Below are 13519 nucleotides of genomic sequence, written 5' to 3'. Positions count from 1 at the left end.
TACATATTTCTTTTGGCCCCTAGCACACCCCTTTTTTTTTTTTTTTTTTTGTGAGAATTTCTATGGCATTACATGTAGGAGAAAAAACCCACTTCTCTTCTGAGGTCCTCTTATCTTCATTGAATTAAGGGGAGAAATCATATTCCAGGGTAATTTGACCTGATTTTTTTTTTAAATATGATAAATGCATATTATGTTTATTTGCAGCATCCTAAAAAGATCTTTTTGGTGGTGGTTTTGTTCAAGGAGCAAAAGCTAAAGAGTACATAACATAGTGTCTTGTCTCTTATTTTAGTCTAGTTTTATGCAATGGGTTAAAGGATGGGCTCTGCCTGCAAATGAATCTTCACAGCATGAGTTGTCGTCATTCTTAAGACTATTAAAGCCATTGAAGAATATTTTTATATCCTAACAATTCAATTTTGTAATCAATTTAACACTATAGGACTACTATCTTTTCTAATTTGCAGAAGACAACAGATGTGTTCTTTAGCACAGTAGCTAACAGTCTGGGTTTCCAACCAGAGGAATATAATGTAACAGAAACAACTATAACTGTTTTACACAGCAAAATAGTAGTTTACACTCCAATTAAAGGAATGAAAGTAAATCTTTGTTTGGGAGAGAGAGAGAAAAGAAAAAAAGCAAAATACATTTATTCCCTGAATTAATCATAGTGGAGAGATTACTTATCTTTAAAATGTTCCTTTAAAAAACTTTCCTTTGTCAAGAGTCCTATCTGTTTCATAAATTTTACATTTTTTTACCAGTCTAGCCCCAGTAACTCCTGTGTGTCTTGGCCAGTTTCAAGCAAACCTGAAAAAGAGATGGCTATGTTCTTTCATGTAATGTAAAAAACCCCAGTGATTATACAAAGAATAGGCACCTAAGTTGCTGTCAGCACTGGAAGAAATGCAGAGAGAATTGTATGTGCCTATTCTGCTTGGTGGGACCTGGTCTGCTGTTCAGTGTGTGTGGTCTGGTTAGCCCATGAGAGATACACAGGTTCAAGCTGCTTGTACGGGAACGTATGTATTGGGAACGTAGTATTATTGCATTTGTTTGGTGTTAAGCAGGTAGAGGATGAAAAACCATACAAAAGAAATACCATTAGTTCCAGTTTCATGGGGTATTATGTATATACAAGCAGCATTGGAAGCTTACTGTTACTGGCGATAAACATTTTAATATATTTTTTTTTTTATTAACAGATTAAAGAAATTTGCCTGGAATAATACTGAACTGAATGCATCTGAACTGAAAGAAATGTTTTAAGATTGCTCTCCTGACAGAATTTGTATAAAGATGATACACTGAGGTTTCTGCTTGCGCTTCTGGGAAGACTGTAACTGTATTTTTATATTGCAGCTTATTGGCCCATAAAAGACAATGTAATAACAGAAGTAACAGTATATTTATGCAATAGTGCTTCCCCTCCCACCGAGTGGACATGAGCGATCAAAGATCTTTGCAAGAAGATAAGCACAAAGTTAGCAGGACTTCCTCAAAGTTCAGGGAATCTTCAAGAAGCATGCAATCTGATGATTATTTTGCTAGGAAGATTAAAGCTTTGAATGGTAGCATGGGTCCTCCTGTTTCTTCAAATGCATCTAGCAAAACTGAAAATAATCAAACAAATGGTACACCAGCTGTGCCTAAAATGGGTGTTCGAGCAAGGGTATCTGAATGGCCTCCTAAGAAGGATTGCTCTAAAGAGCTAAGTAAAGCTGCTTGGGAAAACAGACCTCCAACCAGTTACGAAAGTGTTGTCTCAGTACTTCCAAATGGACAAAATGATCAAAGTGATGGACAGCAAGAAGAGCTAGAATTGGAATTTACAGAGGGAAAATATTCAATTGGAGACCTTTTTGTTCATTCCCCGCAGAGGGGACTTCATCCCATAAGGCAAAGAAGCAACAGTGATGTGACGATAAGTGATATTGATGCCGAAGATGTGTTAGACCAGAATGCTGTTAACCCAAATACTGGAGCAGCTCTTCATAGAGAGTATGGCAGTACCTCTTCAATTGATAGACAAGGCTTGTCTGGAGAAAATTTTTTTGCGATGCTAAGAGGATACCGAGTGGAAAATTTTGAACATAAAACCCTTGCTCCATTTGGATTTTCTGAGTTTTTCCACTGTGATCCTACAATTTCTCCAAGTCTACATGCTGCTGCGCAGATTTCCAGGGGAGAATTTGTCAGGATTTCTGGCTTGGATTACATGGATAGTGCCCTACTTATTGGTCGAGACAGGGAGAAATCTTTCAAGAGGAGACTAAAATCAGAAGCAGTGGAAACATCTCTATTTAGAAAATTGCGAGCAGTTAAAAGTGAGCATGAAACTTTCAAGTTTTCGTCTGATCTGGATGACAGACTTGACAGAAATGTTCGCTCATGGAACTGTCAAAAGTGTTTTGCACATTATGATGTTCAGAGTGTTTTGTTTAACATAAATGAAGCAATGGCTACCAGAGTAAATGTAGGAAAAAGAAAAAACATAACCACTGGGGCTTCAGCAGCATCACAAACTCAGATGCCTGCAGGTCAAACAGGAAACTGTGAATCTCCTTTGGGAAGCAAAGAAGACCTCAATTCAAAAGAGAATTTAGATGCTGATGAGGGAGATGGGAAAAGCAACGATTTAGTATTGAGTTGCCCTTACTTCAGGAATGAAACTGGTGGGGAAGGAGATAGACGTATTGCACTTTCTAGAGCAAATTCAGCATCTTTTTCTTCAGGGGAAAGTTGTTCTTTTGAGTCCTCTTTGAGTTCCCATTGCACAAATGCTGGTGTTTCAGTTCTGGAAGTACCAAGAGAAAACCAGTCCATTCACAGAGAGAAAGTGAAGCGTTACATCATAGAACACATTGATCTTGGAGCATATTATTACCGCAAGTTCTTCTATGGAAAAGGTAAATTTTCCTAATCCAACCGTTCTGACACATGAGATACTCATTTGATTTAAGTTGCTTAGTAAATTTTTTTTCCTTCTTCTCTATAGACAGACCTAAGTATTACAGGAGATCTTGAAACTTTTCTAAAATTAAGCCTGTTACTCTGACTTGAATATCCCAGAGGGGTATTCAACAGCCAGTGGGTTATGCATAAAGTTATTCAATACTTGTGTAAGTTTACTAGTTGTGGTGTCATTTAAATTAATATGTAAACTAACTTTGCTGAACCAAACTTTCTGCGTGGAGGAAAATAAGATACTTATATTGAGTAAATGCACTGGAAATACTGATAGCCAGAGTGGGATACCAATTTCCTAAAAGTGCCTCCAAAAGAGAAGGTTATACTATTGAGGCTTTGCACTCCCTTCTTCTAGATTCTGCTGTCTTCAAGAGTCTCTTGAGGTCTTTCATGCTGTATGCATATGTACATATTCCTTGAACAGAGAGCTTGTGGTGATATTTGTTTTTTCAGCTTGAAGAAGGTGGTTTTATGCCTTTTCTCCAGCCTTTTCCCCTGTTCTTTTAGGATATATTCACAATGCAAAGTGCTGGGGTACTCTTCTCAGCAGAGCAATTATCTTGGCTTGAATCATCATTCAGATAAACTGTTTCCAATTTGTGATCTACTTTGGCTGTCTGTATTCAGTACTGCATTGTGCAACATGCATGAAATCTCTGTTTTTCTAGAGAGGATTCCAAAATACCTGTCTCTGTCATTTCTGAATTACGAATTACAGCTCAGGTTTTTTGCTGTTACTTAAAGAAAAAAAAAAATCTGCTTCTTTCCTGAAAAGATGTTACTGCTTAGTCTTCCTGAAATCATACTTACTTCCTCTGCTTTCAAACTATATTTGAAAAGCAGGAAATAAGCACTGTACTGTACTCCTTCCTCCTGTGACCCTTCACAAGGGACTCAGAAGAGGATCCAGTACAGTGCTTGTTTTCACAACATGCTAGACACCTAGAACATATAGGCTGTAAAAACGCTGTAATTAGAAGGAAGAAAGGAATCTGGATCTGTCATGGAAGAGGAAGACAAAGACCCAGAGCTAAGGAAGGAACAAGCAGTAAATTCAGAGTTTCAAAATGGCTGTTAAGATAAGGCAGGCTGTAAAGGATAAGAAACTCTTGAGAGAGTCAGAGGGGAAGAGTATTAAGGGAAGCTTGTAACAAAAATGTGGCATGTTTTTTGAGGGGCAAAGGGAAGAAAGGATTGGCATAGATAGAAACGAAAGTTGTCAGTAGACAAAGTTTGTGGCAGAGTAGGGGGAAAAAATTACAAGGGTTAGGCCAAATGAAAGGGGGCTTGCTTGCGAAATGCTTTTAACATGTATGAGTTAAAGGTACTGAAAGGCTGAACATTTTTTGGTGGGGAAAAATCTTGTCGAAGAGATTAAATGAAGAAAATACAAAGAGTACTCAAAAACTCTTTAATAATAATCTATGAACAAATCTAATGAGATTTCTGGAAAGTTGATGCAAATGTAATTAGTTTTAATTAACTTCTGTTCTGGCATTATGTATGTATGATCTCTACTAAAAGTAAAGTACGTTTGTATTGGTACAGTATTAAAAATTTAAGAACTAGTATCTGAGAGTTTTATCCCACATAGTATAATACTAAGAAACTTGAATTATTATAGTCCTTCCTACTAATTGTTCCGTAGGTAGAGTTCTTCAAAAGTAAAAATGATGTGGTGCGTTTTATTTCCAGTTACCCTCTCAACTTCACAATGATATATAAGCCATGCCCTGTTCCACATCATCTTTCTCTAGAGCTGTAACAGAAGCTATGTGAAAGAAATCTGTATTGACTGGCTCTTAGGAGACAGATAGAAGTCAGGGCAAACGTGTCGATGGAACTAAAAACTTAGTTTTCAATACCTATTATCTCAAGGGATCAAGTATATACAGAATTTCCAAATTATTTTCAGCTGAGCTCAGTCTTCACCTAAACCAAGTTTATTGTGGATAGAGGGAATAAAATGAGCATTTTGCCTTGGGCACCAGCATGTCCGTACAAAATCTACTGTGCTGAACTCCCATATAAGAAAAAGTGACATTTATATGCATAGTGAGTCTTACTTGATGCTCTTCCATGACAGTGAGCATTCCTAGCTGATTGTTCTTTGAATTGTAGATTTAACAGCACAGTTGAATTTAGCAAAATAACTGTGGAAGGATGAAGTAAAAATTATCAAACAATAGTCACTTGTATATAGAGACATATATAATGCCACCAATTTTCTTTGCTTTTAACAAAATATCTATGAAAAAGAAATAACTTACTGAATATTTGATTTAGTTCACAGTTTTATAATTGGCACTTGTCAACGTACAAGTTTTATTTCTGTTTTAAGATGCATGGAAGAAACACCCTGGCATGTGTAGCTGTAATTATTCCATTCCCTTTCAAGAAATGAGAGATTTGGATTGCACTGTCTTCTGAAATGAGCTGTAGTTTTATACTGCATATTTATAAGCTTTGTAACTATTGTTAAAATAAAATCTGACATGACTGATAGAAAATATGTTAATGTTTATGGAAAGTATCTTCTCAGTTTTCAGTTAAGGTTTGTAGAATCTAGAATGTTTTATTTCATCTCATCGTTTTGATTTATTAATGGCGTCCTTTAGTGAACTATATTTTTGTGGAATAAAAGGGGGTGAGAAGGGGAAAAAAGCTATGTTAGTTTTTAAAAAAGATAATTGAAATATACTTTAATTGATTTGTCCTTTTCCCTTTGCACAATTATCCTTGTAATACCTCAAGACTTGAGTATTACTACCATGCTTTTATTTGAGGGGAGCTTGCAACCATTTCTTAATATGTTGTTGTATCTATCTACTGATATCAAACTGAAAAAATGTCCTAAAAGAAATGTACGGTATTAGCAAGCTTTTGGTATTAAATCAGTTTTGTATAAGTAAGACTTTGTATTGGAAGAAAAGTTGTCAATTGTTTCCCAAAATGAAAAAGTAAAAAGTGAGGAATATATTACCGTCTCTTGGTAGTACTAGAAAGTAGTACTTACTCTTTTCTCTCCAGCCGATACTTTTAGATCAACACAAATACATTTAAATGAGCTTAATGAGTTTGTACTTTATGAGATTTAAAAAAAAAGCTCCTTGCATTGAAAATGGTTTCCCCAAATCCCAGAATTTAATTTACTTCAGCTTCTTTAGTCCCCATGCTTGAAACAGTTTTACCTATCTTACTTTTAATGTACATCAATAACATCTTTGGTTTTGTATCTCTCATATTGTACAAGAAATAAGCAGATATCTGCCAAGCTTACGTTTTTTTCGGCTCGGTAACATTGCAGCCAATACTGCAAACAACTGTGTAATACCCTTTTCTAGATTTACATTAAAAGAGAAGGCTACAGAAACTCTGAGAAGTTTATATTTTTTGAAAGCCTGAATGTGCAGCTGTGGGGAGTTTTTGTGTTGTTGAAAGTGTTTGAAATCTGAATCTCTGCCTTTCTCTGGTCAGAAAAACCCAGTTGCATTTGATAAATTGCCCATTAAGGCTCAAAGTTTGAATGTAACACTGGGAAATCCATGATGTGTAATTTGTCCATGTGGGTAGAATGCTCAGGCTGTGGAAGGAGTGTAGTTGGTGAGCATAAGCAAATAATTTACTGTCTGTGCCCCTTTGATCCCAGGTATTCCTTTCAAAAAAGAGTGTGCTAGAGGTATTGGACTGCTGCTCATTTACTTTCCACTCAGAGGCAGACTCTAACCACTAACATACTTTAACAGATTGTTTTTTTAAAAGGACACTTTAAACTTGGTTTGACTAATAAGACTCATTTATGTAGCAATAACTTTATCTTTTGGTATCCATTCTGAAAGTATGGATGACTTCTTAGTGGAAGACATTTTGTGAAAACTCCCTTACACATTTCTATAAATACATTGTAAAAAAAAAAAAAAAAGGGTATCAAACTACCTCAAAAATGCTAACGAAGTGGTTTTTAATCTAGACAATCTTAAAAGGATAAATTAGTCTATTACTTCATTGCTATTTAAAATATAAAATGATAGCATAAATTGGATTGAAAGGCATTTCTGGAGGTCATCCAGTTTAATTCCCTGTATAAAGCTGCCTGTAAGAGTAGGTTCTGAATAGGTTGCTCAGAACCTATTCCCTTTAGCTATCCTTTTAGCTTTTGGCCATCTCTAAGGATGGAGATTTCACAAACTCTTCTGGCAACCTGTTCCTGTGTTTGATTCCCCTCAGTGAGAGGCTGTATCTTGTGATGATTACATCTTGTCCTTTCTCTCTGTACATTGTAGAAGAGTCTGTCTCTCCTTTCTCTACAACCCCCCATTAGCTGCAATTATTCCCCCCCTTAACCTGCTCTTCTCCAGCCTGCACAAGCCCATCTCCTTCAGCCTCTCTTCACCTGCTATATGCTCTAGCACCCTGACTGTCTTCAAAGTTGTCTGCTGACCTTGTCCCACTCTGCCCAAAACTGGACACTACTTCTTAAGTGGCCTCAAAAGTGTTGAAAAGAGAGGCACAATGTCTTCTCCTGACCTGTTGGTATGCTCTTGCTAGTTCAGCCCGGAGGGTGGTTGGCCTTCACCTCTTTCAGGGGGGTTATGCTGGCTGCTGTGCAGCCCGTTGCTCACTGAGGTCCCCCGTACTTTTCTACCAAGCTGCTCCTGAGACAGTTGTTTCCCAGCTTGCGCTGTTGAATGACCTTGTTCTGCTCTAGATACAGAAGTGTGTTGTCCTTCATTGGGTTTTTTGTCAGTCCATTCTTTCAAGTTGTCAAAGAGATAATTTGTTTTTACACATCAGGCTGAAAACTTCAGTGGGTTAGGAGCTGCTTTACATGCAGCTCAGCTGTCTCATCTCAGCAGCAGCTACCTCCATGGGCAAGAGAAAGTGCACAGTGAAGCACAGCCACCCTACAGCTACAGGATTCTGCCCATGTGGATGAGATAACCTCCTTTGCCCACTTTTGTAAAATACTGCAAGATTTATGCTTTTCAGTATCTGCCCAATGCACATAGTACTCATTTGTTAAAAGCCTGCAGGTTATTCCTATTGCACCCAACTACAGCCCAAACCTCCAGTACGTTAACTGTTCTCCTTGAGCTTGGTCTTGTACATGAACTTGTTGAAGATGCATTCCATTCCATCATTTAGATAATTTTAAAAAATATTAAACAGTAACAGCTTGACTATTAACTTTCGATCAACCTTTTAGTAACTGGCCACTAATTAGAATTTGTATTACTGATCACAGTCCTTTGAGGCCAGCTGTCCAGCCAGTTTATGTCCACTTTGTAATTTGCATGAAGACAATGTCTTTTCTGTTTAGCTACACGGATGCTATGGGAGACTGTGTAAAAAGCATAGCTAAAGTACAAGTAGGTGACATTCATTGCTCCTTCCTCATCCGTAAAGCCAGTCATCTCATTATATAAAGCAACTGGGTTGGTCTTGCATGATTTGCATTTGGTAAATCTGTGCAGGCTGTTTCCAAGCATCTTTTTGTCCTTCATGTGCCTGGAAATGTCTTCCATGAGAATGTGTTCCTTAATCTCCCTGGGAACTAAGCTTTGTGGTGACTAGTCTATAGCTTCCCAGACTCTTTTTCTCACCCTTTTTAAAGATGGGTGTAACCACTCACTATGGCCTTTCAAAGGTGATAAAGAGCAGCCTTATAGTGGTGACACCGGCTAGTTCCCTCAACATATATCCTGTTTGGTCCCATGGGCTTGAGTGTGTCTCGTTTGCTTAAATGGTCTCTAACTTGGTCTTTCTCTTGATGGTAGTGCTTTACTCTCCCAGACTGGACCAGTTGGCTCAGGGATTAATTTAACTATTCATCAAAGATTGAAGAGTTACTAGGCTCAGTTTCCACTTGTTAAAACTAAGTTGCTGCTTTGAATCTAAAGCTTTAAATAAGAATAAATAGAATGAAATTAAGGAAGCTAGAAAGCACTTTGTTTGAAGACTGTTAGCTTTTGTTGAAGGCTTTATGTAGATACAGTTTCTCTAAAATAGCTTCTTATAGCATAATTTCATAGTACCAAAAATTGCAAAAAAAAATTGCTTCATAACAGCAGCAGTTGCAGTACTTTGAGTTATGATATATGAGTGACCATTCTGCTCATCAGAACTATCATTTTGTGAGTTATGAACTTATTGTGCAGTTCAGAAGATCACAAGCCAGTGTGTTTACAGATCTCATAGCTTAATTAAAAATATTTTTTCCTTATTGCTGGAATTTTTAATAAGATTTAACGAACATTTTGTAAGAGTCTTGTATTTCATTATTCTCTTCTCTCTTCATTCACTCTCGTGCAAAAGAGCATCAGAACTACTTTGGAATAGATGAAAATCTTGGACCTGTAGCAGTCAGCATCCGCAGGGAGAAGGTTGAAGATGCCAAAGAGAAAGAAGGATCTCAGTTCAACTATCGTATAGTATTCAGGACAAGTGAGGTAATGTCCTTTCAGTAATTCTGGAAAGGAATTGGAAAGTTAAACTTAGAGCTTAGGATGCGAGTTGTTTGTCACTGGATATGTTGCTAACTTAGAAAATAAATCTGTTAATGGGAAAGGGGTGTTTCTTGTACTGTTAGTAGATCTAGTTGCTTTTGGAACAAAGTTTTCCTTTTCTGTACTGCGTATGATTTTTCTCTGTTTGATGAAGGGACATGCTAGGGGCAAGGAAGGGAACAGATCATAAGAAGAAAGCTGAAGATAAGTTTGGATCAAGCTGCTTGATGTTAAGTTTCTAATGATAGAAATAAAAAATTAAGAAATGTAGGGGAAAAAGGGAAGGGAAAAATATGAAAGCTAGTACTATGACTTACTTGTATGTCTGTTTTGCTTCAAAGTACTTTCTTAGAGCCTTTTTTCTGTGAGATGTTTTATATACATCTACATACATGATTTATGGAAGGAATATTCATATGTTGATAAAAATAATTGTCCTATTTAGAAAAATAGCTCACTTGTGATTGTTATGGAAGGACACATCTCATAACTTCTATTTCAAGTGAATTAGTGTTGCTTCTTTATCATAGCAACTAGCTGTGATTTGTATGAAAAATAGATAATGTTATTGTAGCAAGCAACTATAAATTTTCATAATCCTTGGGACTATTGCTCTTTATTGTGATTAGGACATAGTGAAGGGTTAGCTCTTGATACGTCTCGGCTCATATGCTTTTACAAACACATATTTATTTCTGTTTTACAAACAGGAAAAAAATTATTTTTAGACTAGGGTTTTGATTGCCAAAAAAAGGGGTGCCTCTGTGTGCCTGCATGGAGAGGAGATTCAGCTGTCTCACTTGTAAGAAATTACTCTCTTTTTTCCAAATCCAATGAAGATAAAGCAATATGGCTTAAAAAAATTGGTGGATGGGTTAAATGAAGATGCCATTAGCTGTGACTTACCTCACCTGTCCAACCTCACTTTCAAATACTATGTCTGCTACAATAGTATGGCATTAAAACTAACAATTTTTAGTTTTCCTGGTGTTCTAAATATTTTTTCCAAAAAAGGTAGTTGTCTCAGGAATTAGAATTAGTTAATAAGATCGTCAGTTAATTTCTTCAATCAAAAAATATATTTCTCACTGAGACAATAAGATCCTGTCTGCTCTTTAAAAGTTTTTTAGTAGTCTTTTTAGTGGTTAAAAAAAATAAAAATAGGGAACTCTTTCTTCCATTCTTTTTCCTATGATTTGATAAAACCTGAACTTGATATCTTTAAAAGTCATTGTAGTATTAGAACTGAAAATAGTTTCTGTGTTTTACCTTTACTGCAGCTTACTACACTTAGAGGGGCAATTTTAGAAGATGCTATACCATCCACTGCTCGGCATGGCACAGCAAGAGGCCTGCCTCTCAAAGAGGTACTAGAGTATGTAATACCAGAGCTGAGCATTCAGTGCCTGAGGCAGGCTTCCAACTCACCAAAAGTACCTGAACAGCTGCTTAAACTGGATGAACAAGGGGTATGTAGCACATGACTTTTGTTTAAGGACTATTGATTAAAAAACAAAAACCAACAAAAAACCTGAAGTGCTTTGCAGGCAATGTTAATAAACATGATTTTGTAATGCAAACCATTTACTTCCTTGGTTTTGGAGATACTTGTGAGTTTTCATTGACAAAATGATGTTTGCTTTTCTAAGAAAATTACTTTTACAATACATTGCATATTGTGAAAATACCAATCTATGGAGGTTCTCTTTAGGTGAGTAAAAGAAATATAACTAAACTTTTAACATTAGTAGGAAATGAATTTCACTATCTGTATGGGTCTTACTAGAGTAGAATGCTTCTGAGTTCAAAGAACTGAAATTGTCATTGAGCCTGATTAATTGCATGGCAATAAAATATTCATATGGCTTAAATTTGGAGAGAAAATAGTGAAACTTATTGGGTTCAATAAAGTGAATCTGCTTCAGTCACAGCTAGTGATTAAATTTACAGTGTCTGAATATTTTGTGAAGGACAGGCTTGTAATAGCTTTTAAATCCATTTTTAAAACCATATTTTAAAAGAAAATCATTTTAAGTGAAGGTTGGACTTTCTAGGGAAAAGTCACTGTCTATCTTTTGAACTTGAATCAGCTGATGGTTCTGGTTTATTATGATGGAGATGTAATTAATTTTTTTTAATACTAATTCAGTTCCAAATGTAGCAATTGTGTCTAACATCGGTGGTGTCTATGAGAGTTCTTCTGTCTCCTTTTGTGGCTGTAACATTTGATCAAAGACAAGTAAATGTAGACAAAGGAAGAGAACTGCTTTTTTGGGTGAATTGTTAAGGTGGTTTTGTATGTATATTTTGCTACTTTTGTTCACTGTAGTCTTTGAGGAGGACTTTTAACTGGCTGGCAAAATTCGTTTTGCCAAATGTCCTTATTTTCTATTGTGTTTTTCAGTTCTCGTAGTAAAAAAACCAAAGGGAAATCAGAAGCACTCAGTTCAGACTCCAAGAGTTCCTGATACACTGCCACTCTGTCTTTCCTGTTTGAGCTCCAGAGTGAGTTTAGGTTAATCTAAGAAATAATATTCACTGCTCAGAGGGGCAGTATATTCTAGGGACTATGCAGTACTACTTTATTTGACCTGTCCTGAATATTTCCCAAACTCACTGGAAGTATTTCCCAAAAATTGGAGATGGAGATTGTCCATTGAACTGACTAAAGTAACTCTTTAATCATCAATGCCTAATTTTGAGAAACAGGAATACGTGGCATTTCTTTTTATTTTGGGTGATCAGTTCTGAAAATTAAATCCTGTTGTGAAATGGGCTGTCACCAGGCAAAATGTAATATTAATATATCTTATGTGCTCCTTATTATGAGATAATTACTTGAACATAGACAGAAAGCTGCTCATAGAACTGGCATGAGATCCATTTATGCTTTTAATCCTCTTACATACTTGATGCTTTCAGTTTATTAAGCAAGCAAATGCAAAAAAAGTTATGCTTGGCAACTGAAGGTGATGACTGGCTGAAGTGTCATTAATTTAAAAATATGAATCATGATCTAGAGGATTAATAATGTCACCAGAATGATACTCATTTTCCATAACAGTGTATTAAATGTTTGCATAGTTCCTCAACAGCCTGAAGACTGTTTATGTGTTTTGTTTTCATTTTCTACCTGTTTCATAGTTTTCAGTGACATCTAATATGGATTATGGAGGAAACAAGTGACTAAAACTTTGTCTTTAAAAATGATGGTAGAAAGTAGATGCAAATTGAATGGTTGACATAATTTTAATATATAAATAAATAATCTGCCTTTCCCTGATTTATTCTGGCATATGATAATCAGCATTTCATTTCAGATGGTCTTCCCTCCCATTCCACATCAAACTTTGGCACAGTTTTAGTTCTTTTGTATTCTGTGCTGTCCAGGTGAAACCTGATTGCAGCACCTGTCTTCATTCCTGTCCTTACTAAGCCTGTTTTTCGTTCCCAACTGCCTCCTGCCAGACTATCTTCCACAAAGGCTCACCGCCTGTGTAAAGCAGTTATCAAAGGGAGAGGATAGATTGGGGCTCCTCAGAGAGGTGGGAGGTCTGTCATAATACATTACTCTTATTCCTACTGCGGTGCAGGTTTTTTACGCCAGTAGCCCAAATTTGGTAGTGTGCATTGCCCTGAATATAGATCTGCTCATGGAGTTTGGCCTGTTTGAACTGGTAAAAATGAGAAGAAATTGCCCTGCTGATGGGCTTAACTTCGTGGTAAGAAGGCCAAATTGATGTTATGAAGTGTTTTGCTATTGACTTTAAATGTCTAGCATTTCCCTCTTACTTCGTTTTAATACATTTGCTTTTTGGACATGAGATTTTTTTAATGTCTGTGATTCTATGGCCTTCAAAAATCTTCATGAACTTGGACATCTTGGGGAGTTTTTGTGTGTTGGTTGTGCATGAAGGTAAATAGTTAAACCAAGAATGCTGTCAAGTTACATCTTGAATGGCATGGCAGACAAAGACAGAATACTAGCTTAAAAAAGCAGTAGCATCATGAAAACACAGAAGACTAAGTTAGTAAAA

General features: G+C 36.4%; 1 protein-coding gene across 1 annotated transcript in view; it reads left to right on the top strand.

The window, feature by feature from the left end:
- The first annotated feature begins 1296 nt into the window (after positions 1–1296).
- Positions 1297–13519, top strand: part of SIPA1L2 (signal-induced proliferation-associated 1 like 2) — an 81499-nt gene continuing 69276 nt past the window's right edge. The window contains exons 1-3 of the mRNA XM_010142667.1: positions 1297–2915; positions 9292–9425; positions 10763–10951. Of these exons, the coding sequence (XP_010140969.1) occupies positions 1451–2915; positions 9292–9425; positions 10763–10951 (1788 nt within the window). The 5' untranslated portion in view covers positions 1297–1450. The remainder of the gene's footprint in view (positions 2916–9291; positions 9426–10762; positions 10952–13519) is intronic.

This window comes from Buceros rhinoceros, unplaced genomic scaffold, assembly GCF_000710305.1.
Source record: "Buceros rhinoceros silvestris isolate BGI_N320 unplaced genomic scaffold, ASM71030v1 scaffold689, whole genome shotgun sequence".
In the NCBI taxonomy this organism is placed as follows: domain Eukaryota; kingdom Metazoa; phylum Chordata; class Aves; order Bucerotiformes; family Bucerotidae; genus Buceros; species Buceros rhinoceros.
This window is presented reverse-complemented; position numbering and strand designations above follow the sequence as displayed.